This window comes from Lycium ferocissimum, chromosome 7, assembly GCF_029784015.1.
Source record: "Lycium ferocissimum isolate CSIRO_LF1 chromosome 7, AGI_CSIRO_Lferr_CH_V1, whole genome shotgun sequence".
Lineage (NCBI taxonomy): Eukaryota > Viridiplantae > Streptophyta > Magnoliopsida > Solanales > Solanaceae > Lycium > Lycium ferocissimum.
Window position 1 is genome coordinate 36,627,252 of NC_081348.1, and position 13,154 is coordinate 36,640,405.

The window sequence follows — 13,154 nt, forward strand, 5'->3', positions numbered from 1 at the left end:
AAAGAAAACAACGGAGGGATCCGAATCAGACCTAAATGGGAATCCAAACCCTAGCATTAAGAACGTTACGACGAAATACAAGAGGTATAGAGAAAGGACGTTACGACGAAATACGAAAGGAATAGAGAAAAACTCGTGGTTGGTGTGGAGGAGAAGATCTATTTATGATATAGTTCAAGAAAGAGTCATCTCATTTCTTTATGTCTTTCTAATTCATTCACTTTAAGACAGGTTTTGAACGCCGTGTAACATCATCTTCCGCCAACCTCCAGCATACTTTCGGTGCGACCACTAAAACATTGCTTTTATACATACATACATATATGTACATATGTATGTATAATATTATATGTCTAACAACTAATTTTAATTTAAGTAGTTGGGTGGATGACAATTTAAGTTAATTTTTTAATTATTTACTATCAAAAACCAAAACAAAAAAGCTTATTAGCATTAATTCAAACCAAAATATTATTACTATAGTGTTTTTTATCGGATGCCCCTAAAGGGACAAAATATCAATAGTAAACAAATATAGACTTCAAAGGTCGTCTCTACCAAGTTTAGATCCCAAAAATAAGAGAACAAAATATAATATCAGAATTACAAAAAAAAAAAAAAAAAAAAAAAAAAAGCCCTAAAAAAAGTAAGATACTTTTTTGCCATTTACAAGTCAAAGTCAATATAGGACAGAAGTCCACCCATCAGTCTTTAACATAAATATAGGGCTAGGCTAGAAAAACACCTTTTTTTTTCTATCAAACACAGAAAAACTCAGTCTTACGGGTACTGCACTAATGCATCCCAACCTCGTCCCCTCCGCCACCACCACCGCCGCCGTTTCCACCGACAACTCACGTCTTCCACCACCGAAACGCGTTGTCTTCCGCCTCCTCTGTCATGCTTCTCGTGTCGGAGGAGTTATCGGAAAATCAGGTTCCATCATCAGGCAACTTCAACAAGACACCTCTGCTAAAATTCATGTTGATGTTTCCACACCCAACTCTGACCACAACCGCCTCATCGTCGTTGTAGCCTCCGCTTTAGTTAACAAGAAGATAAGGTTCTCAGGCCCCATTGGAGATGAGCAGCATTGGAATGATGAAGATGAAATTGAGGTTTCCGCTGCACAGGAGGCGCTTGTTAGGGTTTTCGAGAGGGTGATTGAAGTAACAGCTGAAAATAATGGAGTTGTTTTGGCTGCGGAGAATGTGATTTCGTGTAGGTTGTTGGTTAAGGGTAATCAGGTTGGTGCATTGATGGGTAAAGGTGGGAAAGTAATTGATGCAATAAGAAGAGAAAATGGATGTAGGATTAGAGTATTAACTTCAGATAAGTTGCCATCTTGTGCTTCGTCTAATGATGAAATTGTCGAGGTAATTAATATCTTGCAATTTAATTGCATAATAGCTTTGGTTTTCTAGTTATCTTGTATGAAGAACAGACAATCAAATTGGGCAGATATGTTTCATGATTCATATGTAGGATTCAACTTTAGGTTGCCTCTGCTCATTCCCTATTTTCAAAAGTTTTAAATTTTACTTGTTTAAACGGACACCAACAAAAGGTGAACTATTTGTAATTGTAGCTGATTTTATAGGCATGATTTGTAAGTGTATTACCTCGTATTTGATGTTTCCCGCGTGATTTCATTGTGATGTTAATAGGGCTCATTAGGTTTGAGGTACGGGAGGAAATAAACTCAACATTTAGTACCTCTTTCCCAGAATATTATTACCATAAATAAAGCCTGCAACTATGGGAGTGTGTGATTTCGTACCGAAATCCGTGTGTACGGTTATTCCACAACGGTTTTAAGTACGAAATCACACACGGGCATAGTTTCAAGGTTTAATTATGGTAATAATGTTTATGCGGAAAGAGAGGTACTAAATGTTGATCTAATATTGCTACCTGTACACATATTAGCAATATTAAATCAAATAACTATGCGTACGGTTATTCCACAATGGATTTCGTTATGAAATCTCAAACGGGCATAGTTTCAGGTTTTATTTATGGTAATAGGATTTACGCGGGAAGAGAAGTACTAAATGTTGATCTAATATTGCTAACCCTACACATATTAGATCAAATAACTATGTGTACGGTTACCACAATGGATTTCCAAATAACTATGTGTATGGTTACCACAATGGATTTCAGTATGAAATCTCACACGGCATAGTTTCAGGTTTTATTTATGGTAATAACATTTACGCGGGAAGAGAGTAATAAATGTTGATCTAATATTGCTAACCTATCACATATTAGCAATATTAGATCAGATAAATAGCCAAAACCCTTTCAGGTATTGTTTAGTTAACCATCTCTTTTGTTTGTAGTATTGATTTTTGAATTATAAGAAAGTGTTTAACATAAGCTGATTAGAAAAACAAGTGCTTAACACGGAATTTTCATGTCTAAAGAGTTTACTTATCTCCAATTTAACTTTTTTCGAAGTGCTCTAGTTGAGATACTACTACAACAACAAGATACCTAGTGAAATCCACAAAGTGGGGTCTGGGAAGGGTTGAATGGAAGTAGACGTAACCCCTACCTTTGGAGGTAGAGAGGTGGTTTTCGGTAGACGTCGACATAAGGACAAGCAATTCAAGCAGTACGGAAAATGAAATAACGGAAACGAGTAAGTCATGACAGCATACTATAAAAAGCATGATAGAGCACTAACAACCACAAAAAAGGAGCAGTAACAACCACAAATTAATACGATAAGTGAAGTACAAGATACAATAAATAGTAGCAGAAACCGAAGGACAAGAAATTATAGGAGTAATACTACGACTATTAGTATGAAAGGATAGGGACAGCGCTCAACTAGCTAGTAGCCTTCTCCATAATCTCCTATTTAAGGTCATGTCCTTGGTAAGCCGGGACTGCGCCATGTCTTGTCTAATCACCTCTCCCCAATGCTTCTTCGGCCTACCTCTACCTCTCCTGAAACCGTCCATAGCCAACCTCTCACACCTCCGCACTAGAGCATTCGTGCATCTCCTTTTCCGTTTATTTAATTTTTATTATAATAAGCTAATTATTTTATTATCACATACCGTTACGAAACCAGTAATACTTTGAATAAAATCGTAATTCAGCCACAGTATATTATTGCTAACAAATCTTCACCCTATAAAACCAAATGCATGTTTTAGCTTTTAATACGAGGATCTAACAGTTGAGGTGCGCACAATATTGTCCGAATACATCGATGTAATTTAGTTACCAGCGCACAAGATTGTCCGAATATATCGATGTAATTTAGTCACCTGCGCACAAGATTGTCCGAATACATCGATGTAATTTAGTCACCTGCGCACAAGATTGTCCGAATACATCGATGTAATTTAGTTACCTGCGCACAAGATTGTCCGAATACATCGATTTGATTTAATTACTTGCGCACAAGATTGTCCGAATACATCGATGTAATTTAGCTACTTGCGCACAAGATTGTCCAAATACATCGATGTGATGTAGTTACTTTTAATCACATTATTACAATCTATATCTTGCACTATAATCCATGTATCGGTTGTCCGCAAACCAAACAATTTGTATTGCCAAGTAGCATACAGTGACATTTCCTTTTTTATTTTTCAGTTTTCTTTCACCCTTCTATTTTGAAGAATCAAGTTGTCAGTTTGAAACAATGCAAATCATCAGCAAAATTGATTTTAGCTTGTAGTGGATCTGCAGAAGCGTTACTAGTGAAGTCTAAAAGCTTGTGAATTTCTTTGAGCTACTCCTTCAGAATTCCTATTCTCACATGTTATAATACCCTGCTGTCATGACCCCTGTTAGTTGCAGCCATTATGTACAGCAAAAGAGATTGCATGACCCTCGGTGAAACTGTAAATGCATAGTAATTTATTGAAAGCGTTGATGCAAAAACGTTAACTCTTAGCTGTGTACTTTACCAAGAAAATCTGTGTTATAGTGTGAATTTCTTTAAGTAAATGGTAGCGGCACAGTGAATATGACAGAAGATTTCTGATGTATTAATTGTTGGTTAATGGCAGATAGAAGGGGAAATTCTGGCCGTCAAGAAAGCGCTTGTTGCTGTCAGTCGCCGCCTTCAACATTGTTTCTCTGTGGAAAGGAATAGAACGGTTGAGAATGCACCACTTGAGTTGGACGTCGAGCAGACTTTGCCTCCTCAACCAGTTGATCTACCTGCACAAAGGAGTTCAATGTCACAGCCAATAACCACAAGCTCATTCTCAGATGCTGACAAATTTTCCAGCATTGATTCAAAAACGCCATTACAAGAGGTTGCTTTTAGGGTTCTCTGCACAAATGATAAGGTAGGGTCTATAATTGGAAAGGGTGGAGCAATTGTTAGGGCTCTTCAGAACGATAGCGGAGCAAGCATCGCTGTTGGGCCAAATGTTGTTGACTGCAACGAGCGAATGATAACTATTTCTGCATTGGAGGTTAGTTGTATGTTCTTTTGTCTTGCATATATTTTTTTATCTGTAGTATGTGGGTCAAGTGATTTAGTTTTCTTTTTATCTAGAATCTAGAATTACGGAAATCTCCAGCACAAACCGCTGTTGTTCTTGTTTTTGATCGGATTCTGGACGCTGGCTCGGGTATGAATTTGGGCACAAGATCACTAATTACATTTCGACTTGCGGTGGCACATAGCCAAGTTGGTTGTTTATTGGGTAAGGGAGGCGCAATAATTTCGGAGATCAGGAAGGAGACAGGTACCAGCATACGAATATTTAGAGGTGACCAAGTTCCTAAGTGTGTCTCGGTCAATGATGAAGTTGTACAGGTGAGATTATTCAGCCTTTGGTCTTTCTTATCTTCAAACTATAGACATATTTTTACTAATGTACCATATATCTAAAAGTAATCTAGTCATATATGCCTCGTTGTGGGTCAGCACCTCCGAAAGAAGCGAAGGGCTTCATTTAGTGATCGCCCTCCGAACGATCCGAATAAGGTAAAGCTTGAAGATAAGATTTGTACTCAATTAATTTCTCAGTCCCTCTAGTCGGGTGGTGCCGGCCGATTTTTCGACCAGATTCCCCAGAAGACGTACCTGTGGGTCTTCCCCATGCGATTCACGCCATTCGAGGTGGCCCTACACAGCATTTATTCGCAAATCCAGTAGTGAAATTAGACTTGCTCAACCTCGGAAGCTAATTCGCGTGTAGGCAGCATTATCTGTCGTACCATTTACCTTTTAAGTTTGATAGTAAATTATACTTTTTGGGATAAATTGAGTAAATTGTCCGTGTCATAATTATCACGATTGCCATATTAGTTCATCTAGGTTTGGTTCATTCCCTACTGAAAATGGTCCGGGCAATCCGAAGCTAAAGTAGTGATTGAATTATATGACTTAAGTTTCAGTTTGCTCTGTTGAAGCTCAAAAATTTGGTTCTCAGTCATGCATAGCAATCTTCAGTAAGTTTTACTTGAATGATATTCCATTAGCTTAGTTCTTTAGAATGGCATTTTTTAAATGCAAATGAGTGGTCTCAACTAGTTAATCTGGACTGGTGCATTAATTCTGAGTGGTATACACTTGATGTCAAAATATTAGGGTAGTGCACTTTTAGGTCACACAATATGTAAGTTTCTTGTGAGCTTTCCTGAAATTTCTTGGGAAAAAGGAAAAAACCTTAGGTTTGTTAATACAGACAACTATTTTGGCACTTCTCTTTTAATATATTTGAGCTGAGTCGGTGCAAAAAGCTTATCTGTTGGTGCTTAGTAGACACTGTCAAGATCATCATGAGTCACAGCTTTGTCTTTTGTTAATCTTTTCGCTGGAGATTGGTGATCTTTTTTTTTCGGTGAAGTAATTAAAATGTATTAGAATGGCATCAAGAAGATGCAGAGGTTACAACTAAGCATAAAGCTGCTTCAAACAAGAATTAACATGAAGCTAGCTGAACAAAAACCTGTAAACCAGTCAAAAGATCCAAAAAGATATCCCCTAAGACCCTACTGTGCTAGAGTTAGGGAGCTAACGAAATCCAAAAAACTATCCACACTGTTTACAGGGGAGAAAAAGTGCCAGCTGAAAAGAGTAACTAAACATCTAGCCTTAATGATACTTATGGAAGTTGATATTCCATCAAAACATCTGCAGTTTCTCTCTATGCAAATACTCCAAAAGATTGCTGCTGGGATCATCCTCCAGATCCTTTTGATGGTCTTGTCAACTCTCCAGCATATCAGCTAACATAAGCATCTTTGATGGAAAGGGGCATCACCCACTGGAGACCAAACAGAGAAAAGAAGAAATGCCATATGTTAGCTGTTATGGGGCAATGCAAAAAGAGATGATTGACACTCTCATTGTCTTGTTTGCAGAAAAAACATCTATTGATGAGAATGATGCCCCTTTTCCTGAGATTGTCTTGAGTAAGGCAAGCCTTATGAAGGGCTGTCCAGGTAAAACAAGAGACCCTAAGAGGTTGTCTTGTCCTCCAAATATGTTTCCACTCTATATTGGGCAACTGTTGCTTCCTTGTTGGTAGCTATCTGGAACATCCTAGGAAAGGATTCCTTTAGAGTAGTGTCCCCAATCCATTCGTCTAACCAAAATCTTATCTTGATTCCATTACCAGCTTTGAAAAAAACTTTCTGGAAAAAATCATCCTGAAAACTGCTAATGTGTTTCCAGACTCCTACACCATGAGGTTCTGTACTCTTCTTTGGGCTCCAATGGTCATGAGATCCATGCTTTGCTTTGATGATGTCCCTCCAATACCCTGCCTCATTCTGCCCATATCTCCAAAGCCACTTCATAAGCAAACTTTTGTTGTGCAGCTTTGGGTCTCTAATTCCCAACCCCCCTTGAGCCTTGGGTAGAATAACTTTCTGCCATGTCAACAGAGAGAACTTATGAGTTTGGCTGTTACCTTCCCACAAAAATTTTCTCCTTAACCTGTCTATCTGCTTCAAGACTGAACCTGGCAAAGGAAATAAAGACATACAATATGTAGGAATACTATCCAATACACTGTTGATTAGAGTGAGTCTGCCCCCCATAGATAGGTACTGTAGTTGCCATGTAGCTAGTCGATTCTCCATCTTTTCAATTACTCCATTCCAAATCACAGCGGATTTGAAGTTAGCACCTAATGGTAGGCCCAGATAAGTGGTGGGAAAGGAGCCTACGTTGCAACTCAGAATGTCAGCTAGTTCCTCTAGATTGGGAACCTCATTAACAGGATAAATAATGCTCTTGAGCATGTTGATGTGTAGACCAGAAATGGATTCAAAGACCATAAGAGTAATGTTGAGGTTGTGAATTTGCTGACTGTCTGCTCCACATAAAATCAAGGTGTCATCTGCATAGAGTAGATGAGAAACATTGACTGTGGTAGCAGGATCTCTACCCACCTGGAACCCTTGAATCCACTGTAGCTCTTTGGCCTTTGCTAGCATTTGAGAGAGTCCCTCCATGGCCAAAATAAATAGGAATGGGGAGAGTGGGTCTCCCTGCCTTAGCCCCTTTTTAGAAGAGAAAAATCCAACAGGGCTCCTGTTTACTAATACTGAGAATTTCACTGTTGATATGCAAAAAAAGATATTGCTGATCTTGCCCATGTATAAGCAATTCAAATATGGTTTCGTAGAATCAAGAGAAAACAATACTCAATGAAGCAATTTTTGATGCGTAAGAAGTTCTACAATTTTACTAGTTTAGGCTATTTGGTTAACGGAACATGGATTACCATTCAAAAGCATCTTTTTCTCCATTCGTGGTGAAAACTGTGCATCTTAACCTATCAAAGGAGAAGGTTTAAAGATTGAAAGTGAGTTTCTAAATATTTATCTAATAAAAAATAAATAAAATATCCGTTTGTCGTCATAGGTATTGAAGGGAAATTCTGATATGTCCTTTTTGTGGGTTTTCGGACCTATTCAAATCAGACATTTTGGTGTTTCTGTTGCACTGAGATTGTATTGTTGTTTAGATTGCAGGTGAGTTTGTAAACGTACAAGATGCTTTACGAAATGTCACTGGTCGGTTGCGTGATAACCTCTTGGCAGCGAAGGTGTCAAATGCTGGGGTCAGCAGAAACAGCTCTTCGTTGGCACCTGAAAGTAGTCCCTCTGGCCAAATGAAGGAATCTCCTTTTGGATTTCATCGGTCTAGTGGTGTCTCACATGGTATCAATCAGCATTCTGAATTAACGCGATCTATTGATAACCTTGCAATTTCCAACAAGATAGATCATCCTCCATCACCAGGGCTGTGGTCATCACAGGTGGTGAACTGATTAATGTTTGTTCACTTTAGTTTATACATATTCACTGACTTATTTTTAAACATTTCCGGTGGCTTTTGCTATTAGACACGACAAGGAGTAAACCAAAGAGGTGTTTTTGATGTCGGCAAAGGATCTAATTCAGTTAAAGGCGGCATAGAACTTGGAAGGTCAGTGTATTGCACTACTTCACAAGCACTTAATGCTTTTTCACCTGTGACCTGGATTAATTACGAGGGTGGACTCCCTGTAATATGATTTTTATGAAAATTTGCCCTGTCTAGATTTTCCAAATGGTCATTATAGAGATGATCTCAAAGCCCCTTCTTGCATTTTTCTATTGCTTGCAGTGGAAGCAGATCTGCCATTGTGACCAATACGACTGTGGAGATCTTGGTTCCTGAAAACATTATCAGCTCTGTGTATGGGGAGAAGGGGAGCAACATAACTCGTTTAAGACAGGTATATTAGCCTTTTGCCCTTATTAATTGCTGTCGTGGAAGGTGCACAGGATTCTTAAACTCATATTTCATTGTACTTCATTCATTTTTGTACTGGCGTTTAATCTTGGATTGAATCAGATTTCAGGAGCAAAGGTCATGGTACACGAGCCCCGCCCAGGAACAACTGACAGGATTATTGTGATCTCTGGGACTCCGGATGAAACCCAGGCAGCTCAGAGCCTCCTTCAGGCATTCATACTAACTGAATCACCGTGAACTTATCAGATGGAGCCCAATTTTGTACACTGAACTAGTACAGTTTGATCTCTTTTAGCAGCTAATTTACTTTTTTCAAGTAGCCGTTCATCCATAACATACTTTGTATACTATGTGACGTGATGACTTTAAGGTTGTTGTTTTTGGTCTTTTGAGGATACCTTAGGAAATAAGACCTTTTTTTTTTTTTTTTTTTTTTTGGTATATCCAATTGACTATGCCGTTATAATGTGTTAATATGCGCAAGCGTTTATTCTTTCATTTGAAAGTGGATTAGTTGACATCTTTATTTGCTTTTATCTCATGTTTGAGTGAAATGATAAACTTTCTCCATATATGTGATACTTGTGGTCATACCGAGATTTTATGCTATAATAGGAAACATAGAGGATAGAGGAACTTTTAGTATTTTTATTTTGATTTTGTATTAGGCTTGAGATGAATTTAAATGGAGAAACATAGTTATTAAGGATTCATATATTAGTTTATTGTCTAATATTAAATATTGATCTCATTTATTGAATAAGAGAGACATAATTGACTGCATTGATCTCGGTAGCCACACCACTCACGGAATTTAAAAGACCTATACCCTTCGTATAACATATGAGAAAGATAAAAAGGTCGGGGCTTGTACAATTCTCATGCAATTTATCTGTTTATGCAGTTTCTTAAAAAGGTAACTTGTGCACTCTTTTTTCTTTGTGGTCGACATTAAGCAATTAAGTAATACGCAAGTTTTCACTAAACAGACAATTTAAATGAATCGTCATTTTTATTAGGACATCTCATAATTATGCTATGTATATTAATGGTGTAGTGGCTTGTACTACTTCATCCTTAATCAAGATGCCTCGAAAGTTCGAAATTTCCGTGACGGAAATACCATTGTAGTGAAGTGCTTTGCCTCCCACCAATTGGGACTACCCGGCACGAATCCGGATTTAATCGGGCCCCAATGTGGGTACCGGATACCGGATGAGAAACTAAAAAAAAAAAAAAAAAACTTAAATTTAACTAATTATGTCATATTGTGAATATATAAACCGATTAAACCAACGACCGTTTGATCTTTTCGGTTCGCTTTTTCCTTATTCATATACCATGCGAATATATCAATCATATGGTTTTAGCTTACTTTTCATGGTTTAAATAATACGTTACTGTTTATGCCTGATTAAAATAAACAATCAAGGTACCTAATCAATGCTTTAAATGCACATACACGTTCTTTCTTCTGCGTATGTAAGGACATTGTTCTCACTTTTCATGTGCAGATTCCAAGCATCATGACTCCAAAGTCATTATACTTTGAGTGAAGTTAAACAAACAACATTTAATTTCTACTTGGCTCTTTACGCAATGGTAACCATTAAAAGTTAGGATTAGATGACCATTCTTACAAATATATTCTTTTGGACAATATTTGCATTAAAAAAAAAAATCTTTTAAGGATTAGACGAAATCTAATCCAGACACAACTTTTCCATCATCACACTTTGAAGGGGAATATGGAACAGTTGGTTAAAATTAAACCTCAGACAAGAGAGGAAAAGAAGAAGAGAACACTATGAAAACAGTAGTAATTTTTTCTGTAAATATTATAAAAAATAAATATTTAAAAATAAACATGTTTCCTTATAGTGTTTTTTGTTAAAGGTATATATTGTAAAAAGGAAATCAAACTAAACCAAGTAACAATTAATGCGAAATGGATCAAACCCAAGTATATGTTAGTTTTTGGATTTGACTAGTTTCATTAGTTTTTCTCTAAAGCTCCTACTAAGAGCCTGTTTGGATGGGCTTAAAAAAAGCAGCTTATAAGCTGTTTTTTTTAAGTTAAGCCAAACAAGCCTAATTATTTTTTTGGGCTTATTTTAAACACAAAAATGCTTTAAGCTGACTAGTCAAACACTCAAAAAAGCTAAAAACAGCTTATAAGCAACTTATAAGCCAATCCAAAAGGGCTGTAAGTAGGCGTTTGGACAACGTTTGATTGAAACCGATATCTTCCTCTTATCTAATGGGTAATCAAGCGGGTACTTATGAATTGAGGGACACCATCGAAGGGTTGCAGAAAGATAAAGATATGGACTTTCCTTTTACAACATAGGAGGGAAATGGTGTCGCCTTTAAATCATCGAAAAAAGAAAAGAAGGAATCATTCAAAAGGGAGCACGCAACAATCACACATAACTGGAAGATATATGAAACTTCAACTTAATAAAGAGTATTTAGAAGTTAAAATTGTATTTAAATATGAGCATTCACTTGTGATAAAAGTCTGAAAATTGAAAAACTGTGAACGAAAATCATACTATTTTACTAATTAACTAATATTTCAAATGCTAAAGTTAACTTTTACAAATATAAATAGTCGAACCGGTATTCTCAAATACTGAAGTTTAGTTTTAGTACTCCCTCCGTTCCATTTTATATAAGGGTATTTGACTTTGCACGAAGTTTAAGAAATTAAAAAAAAAAAAAACTTTCGAAACGTTTCGTAAGGCCTAAAAGAAACCATAAAAATTTGTGTGGTTAGCTAGATACCATTTCATTAAGGGTAAAAAGATAATCTTAAAGTTGAATTGTTACTAAATATAGAAAGATATCGCTTTTTTTTACTAAAAATGAAAGAATGTCATATAAATTAGGATGGAGGGTGTATACAAAATTCTTTTACTCCCTCCGTCCAGTTTTACTTGTCCAATATTCCAAAAATAGATTTTCACTTTTACTTATCACTTTTAGGCATATCAAGATAAGACAATTTTATTTTTGGAATTTTTACTCGTTATAGCTACTTCTAATACATAATTAGTGGTAATAACTACCTTTTATTTTAATTACTAATAATACTTAAATACTTTTCTAATTTAACTATTATAGCTACACAGTAACTTTTAATTACCATTTCACAAATACACCTAAAAATTAGCACCCCCAATCTCATATCCCCTTTTAATGGTAACAATATTAATCACTTAATATACATTACCATTCTCTCTCCTTTTTCATAAATTCTTACCTTTTTAAAAAGGGAAGAATCTGTGAATGCCCAGTAAAATAGTCGTCTTCTTCCTCTCTTCACCCTTCTGCAAAATTAGATTTTCCATTTTGGGATATTGCAATCTGAAACGATATTTTCAGTACGGTTATTTCGATTCAAGGCATATGTGGTCAAAGTGGGCCTCTTTCATGTTCTATCCCATCTCCTTTGTTTCGTGAAATTTTTGCTATTTGTGTTATTATTCTTCCACAAAAACAACTTGGTAGAAGTGATTGTTTTTGCTCCAGGCCGTGGTGTTGGTTATGGCGGCGCACACGAGAGAATGGGAGAGAGAAAGTTTTTTAGGGTTTTTGAGAAGATGAAAAATATATGTATTTGTATATGTTCTATGATATAACTACCAATTGTTGTGGTTGGTGGTGTATTTTTGTAAGTTTTTCTATATATTTGTATATTTTGTTCAAATTAATTCCATCAGTTCATCTAGTTTCAAATACAGGTGACGCAAATACATGGTAAGTTTTTATATAGTTATGTATTTTGTTCAAATTAATCCCATCAAATACATGGGTGATGCAAATTGTTACTCACACAAATACATGAGATTTAATATAAAATACATGGGGTTTGATTGGAAACTTCAAATACATGGGTAAATAAAAAACGAAATCAATATTGAAAACTTCAAATACATTACCACTAAATGCATGGGTGATGCAAATTGTTACTCACACAAATACATGATATTTAATATAAAATACATGGAGTTTGATGGAAACTTCAAATACATTAGTTATGCTATCAAATACATGGGTAAATAAAAACGAAAATCAATATTGAAAACTTCAAATACATCGTCGTTGAATGTTTTCAAATTTTGAATTTTTTGATTTTTTACGTTTGAATGTCAAGATTGGATGAAGGAATAGAAAATGGTTATGGAAAAGAAATCTAAAATCTGATTTTGTGGAAGAGTATGGTAAAAAATACTAATTAATAACTAATTAAATGATCCCCCGTTATGGCCTAAAATCAAGGGATATGTTTTCTTTTTTACTGTGTTTTTATGAATTTACACGCATCAAATACATCCGAAAAAATACCTTAATTTGGGAAAACATAGCTACAAATGGTAATATTTAAAAGGGTAGCTATAAATGATAGGAA

At 36.0% G+C, this 13,154-nt stretch overlaps 1 protein-coding gene across 1 annotated transcript; it reads left to right on the forward strand.

Moving 5' to 3' along the window:
• Positions 1–731: 731 nt before the first annotated feature.
• On the forward strand, positions 732–9,266 carry LOC132064733 (KH domain-containing protein HEN4-like). Its single transcript, XM_059457829.1, has 7 exons — positions 732–1,376; positions 4,038–4,451; positions 4,535–4,798; positions 7,965–8,258; positions 8,346–8,428; positions 8,609–8,720; positions 8,840–9,266. Exons 1-7 carry the CDS (start codon positions 798–800, stop codon positions 8,975–8,977), a joined length of 1,884 nt encoding a protein of 627 aa, XP_059313812.1. The 5' UTR covers positions 732–797; the 3' UTR covers positions 8,978–9,266.
• The last annotated feature ends 3,888 nt before the right edge of the window (positions 9,267–13,154 follow it).

Excerpts from the sequence above, each read along its gene's own strand:
- LOC132064733 (XM_059457829.1), top strand. The coding sequence starts at position 798 with ATGCATCCCAACCTCGTCCCCTCCGCCACCACCACCGCCGCCGTTTCC. Across the intron at positions 1,377-4,037 it reads CTAATGATGAAATTGTCGAG|ATAGAAGGGGAAATTCTGGC; the intron begins GTAATTAATATC and ends GGTTAATGGCAG. Across the intron at positions 4,452-4,534 it reads TAACTATTTCTGCATTGGAG|AATCTAGAATTACGGAAATC; the intron begins GTTAGTTGTATG and ends CTTTTTATCTAG.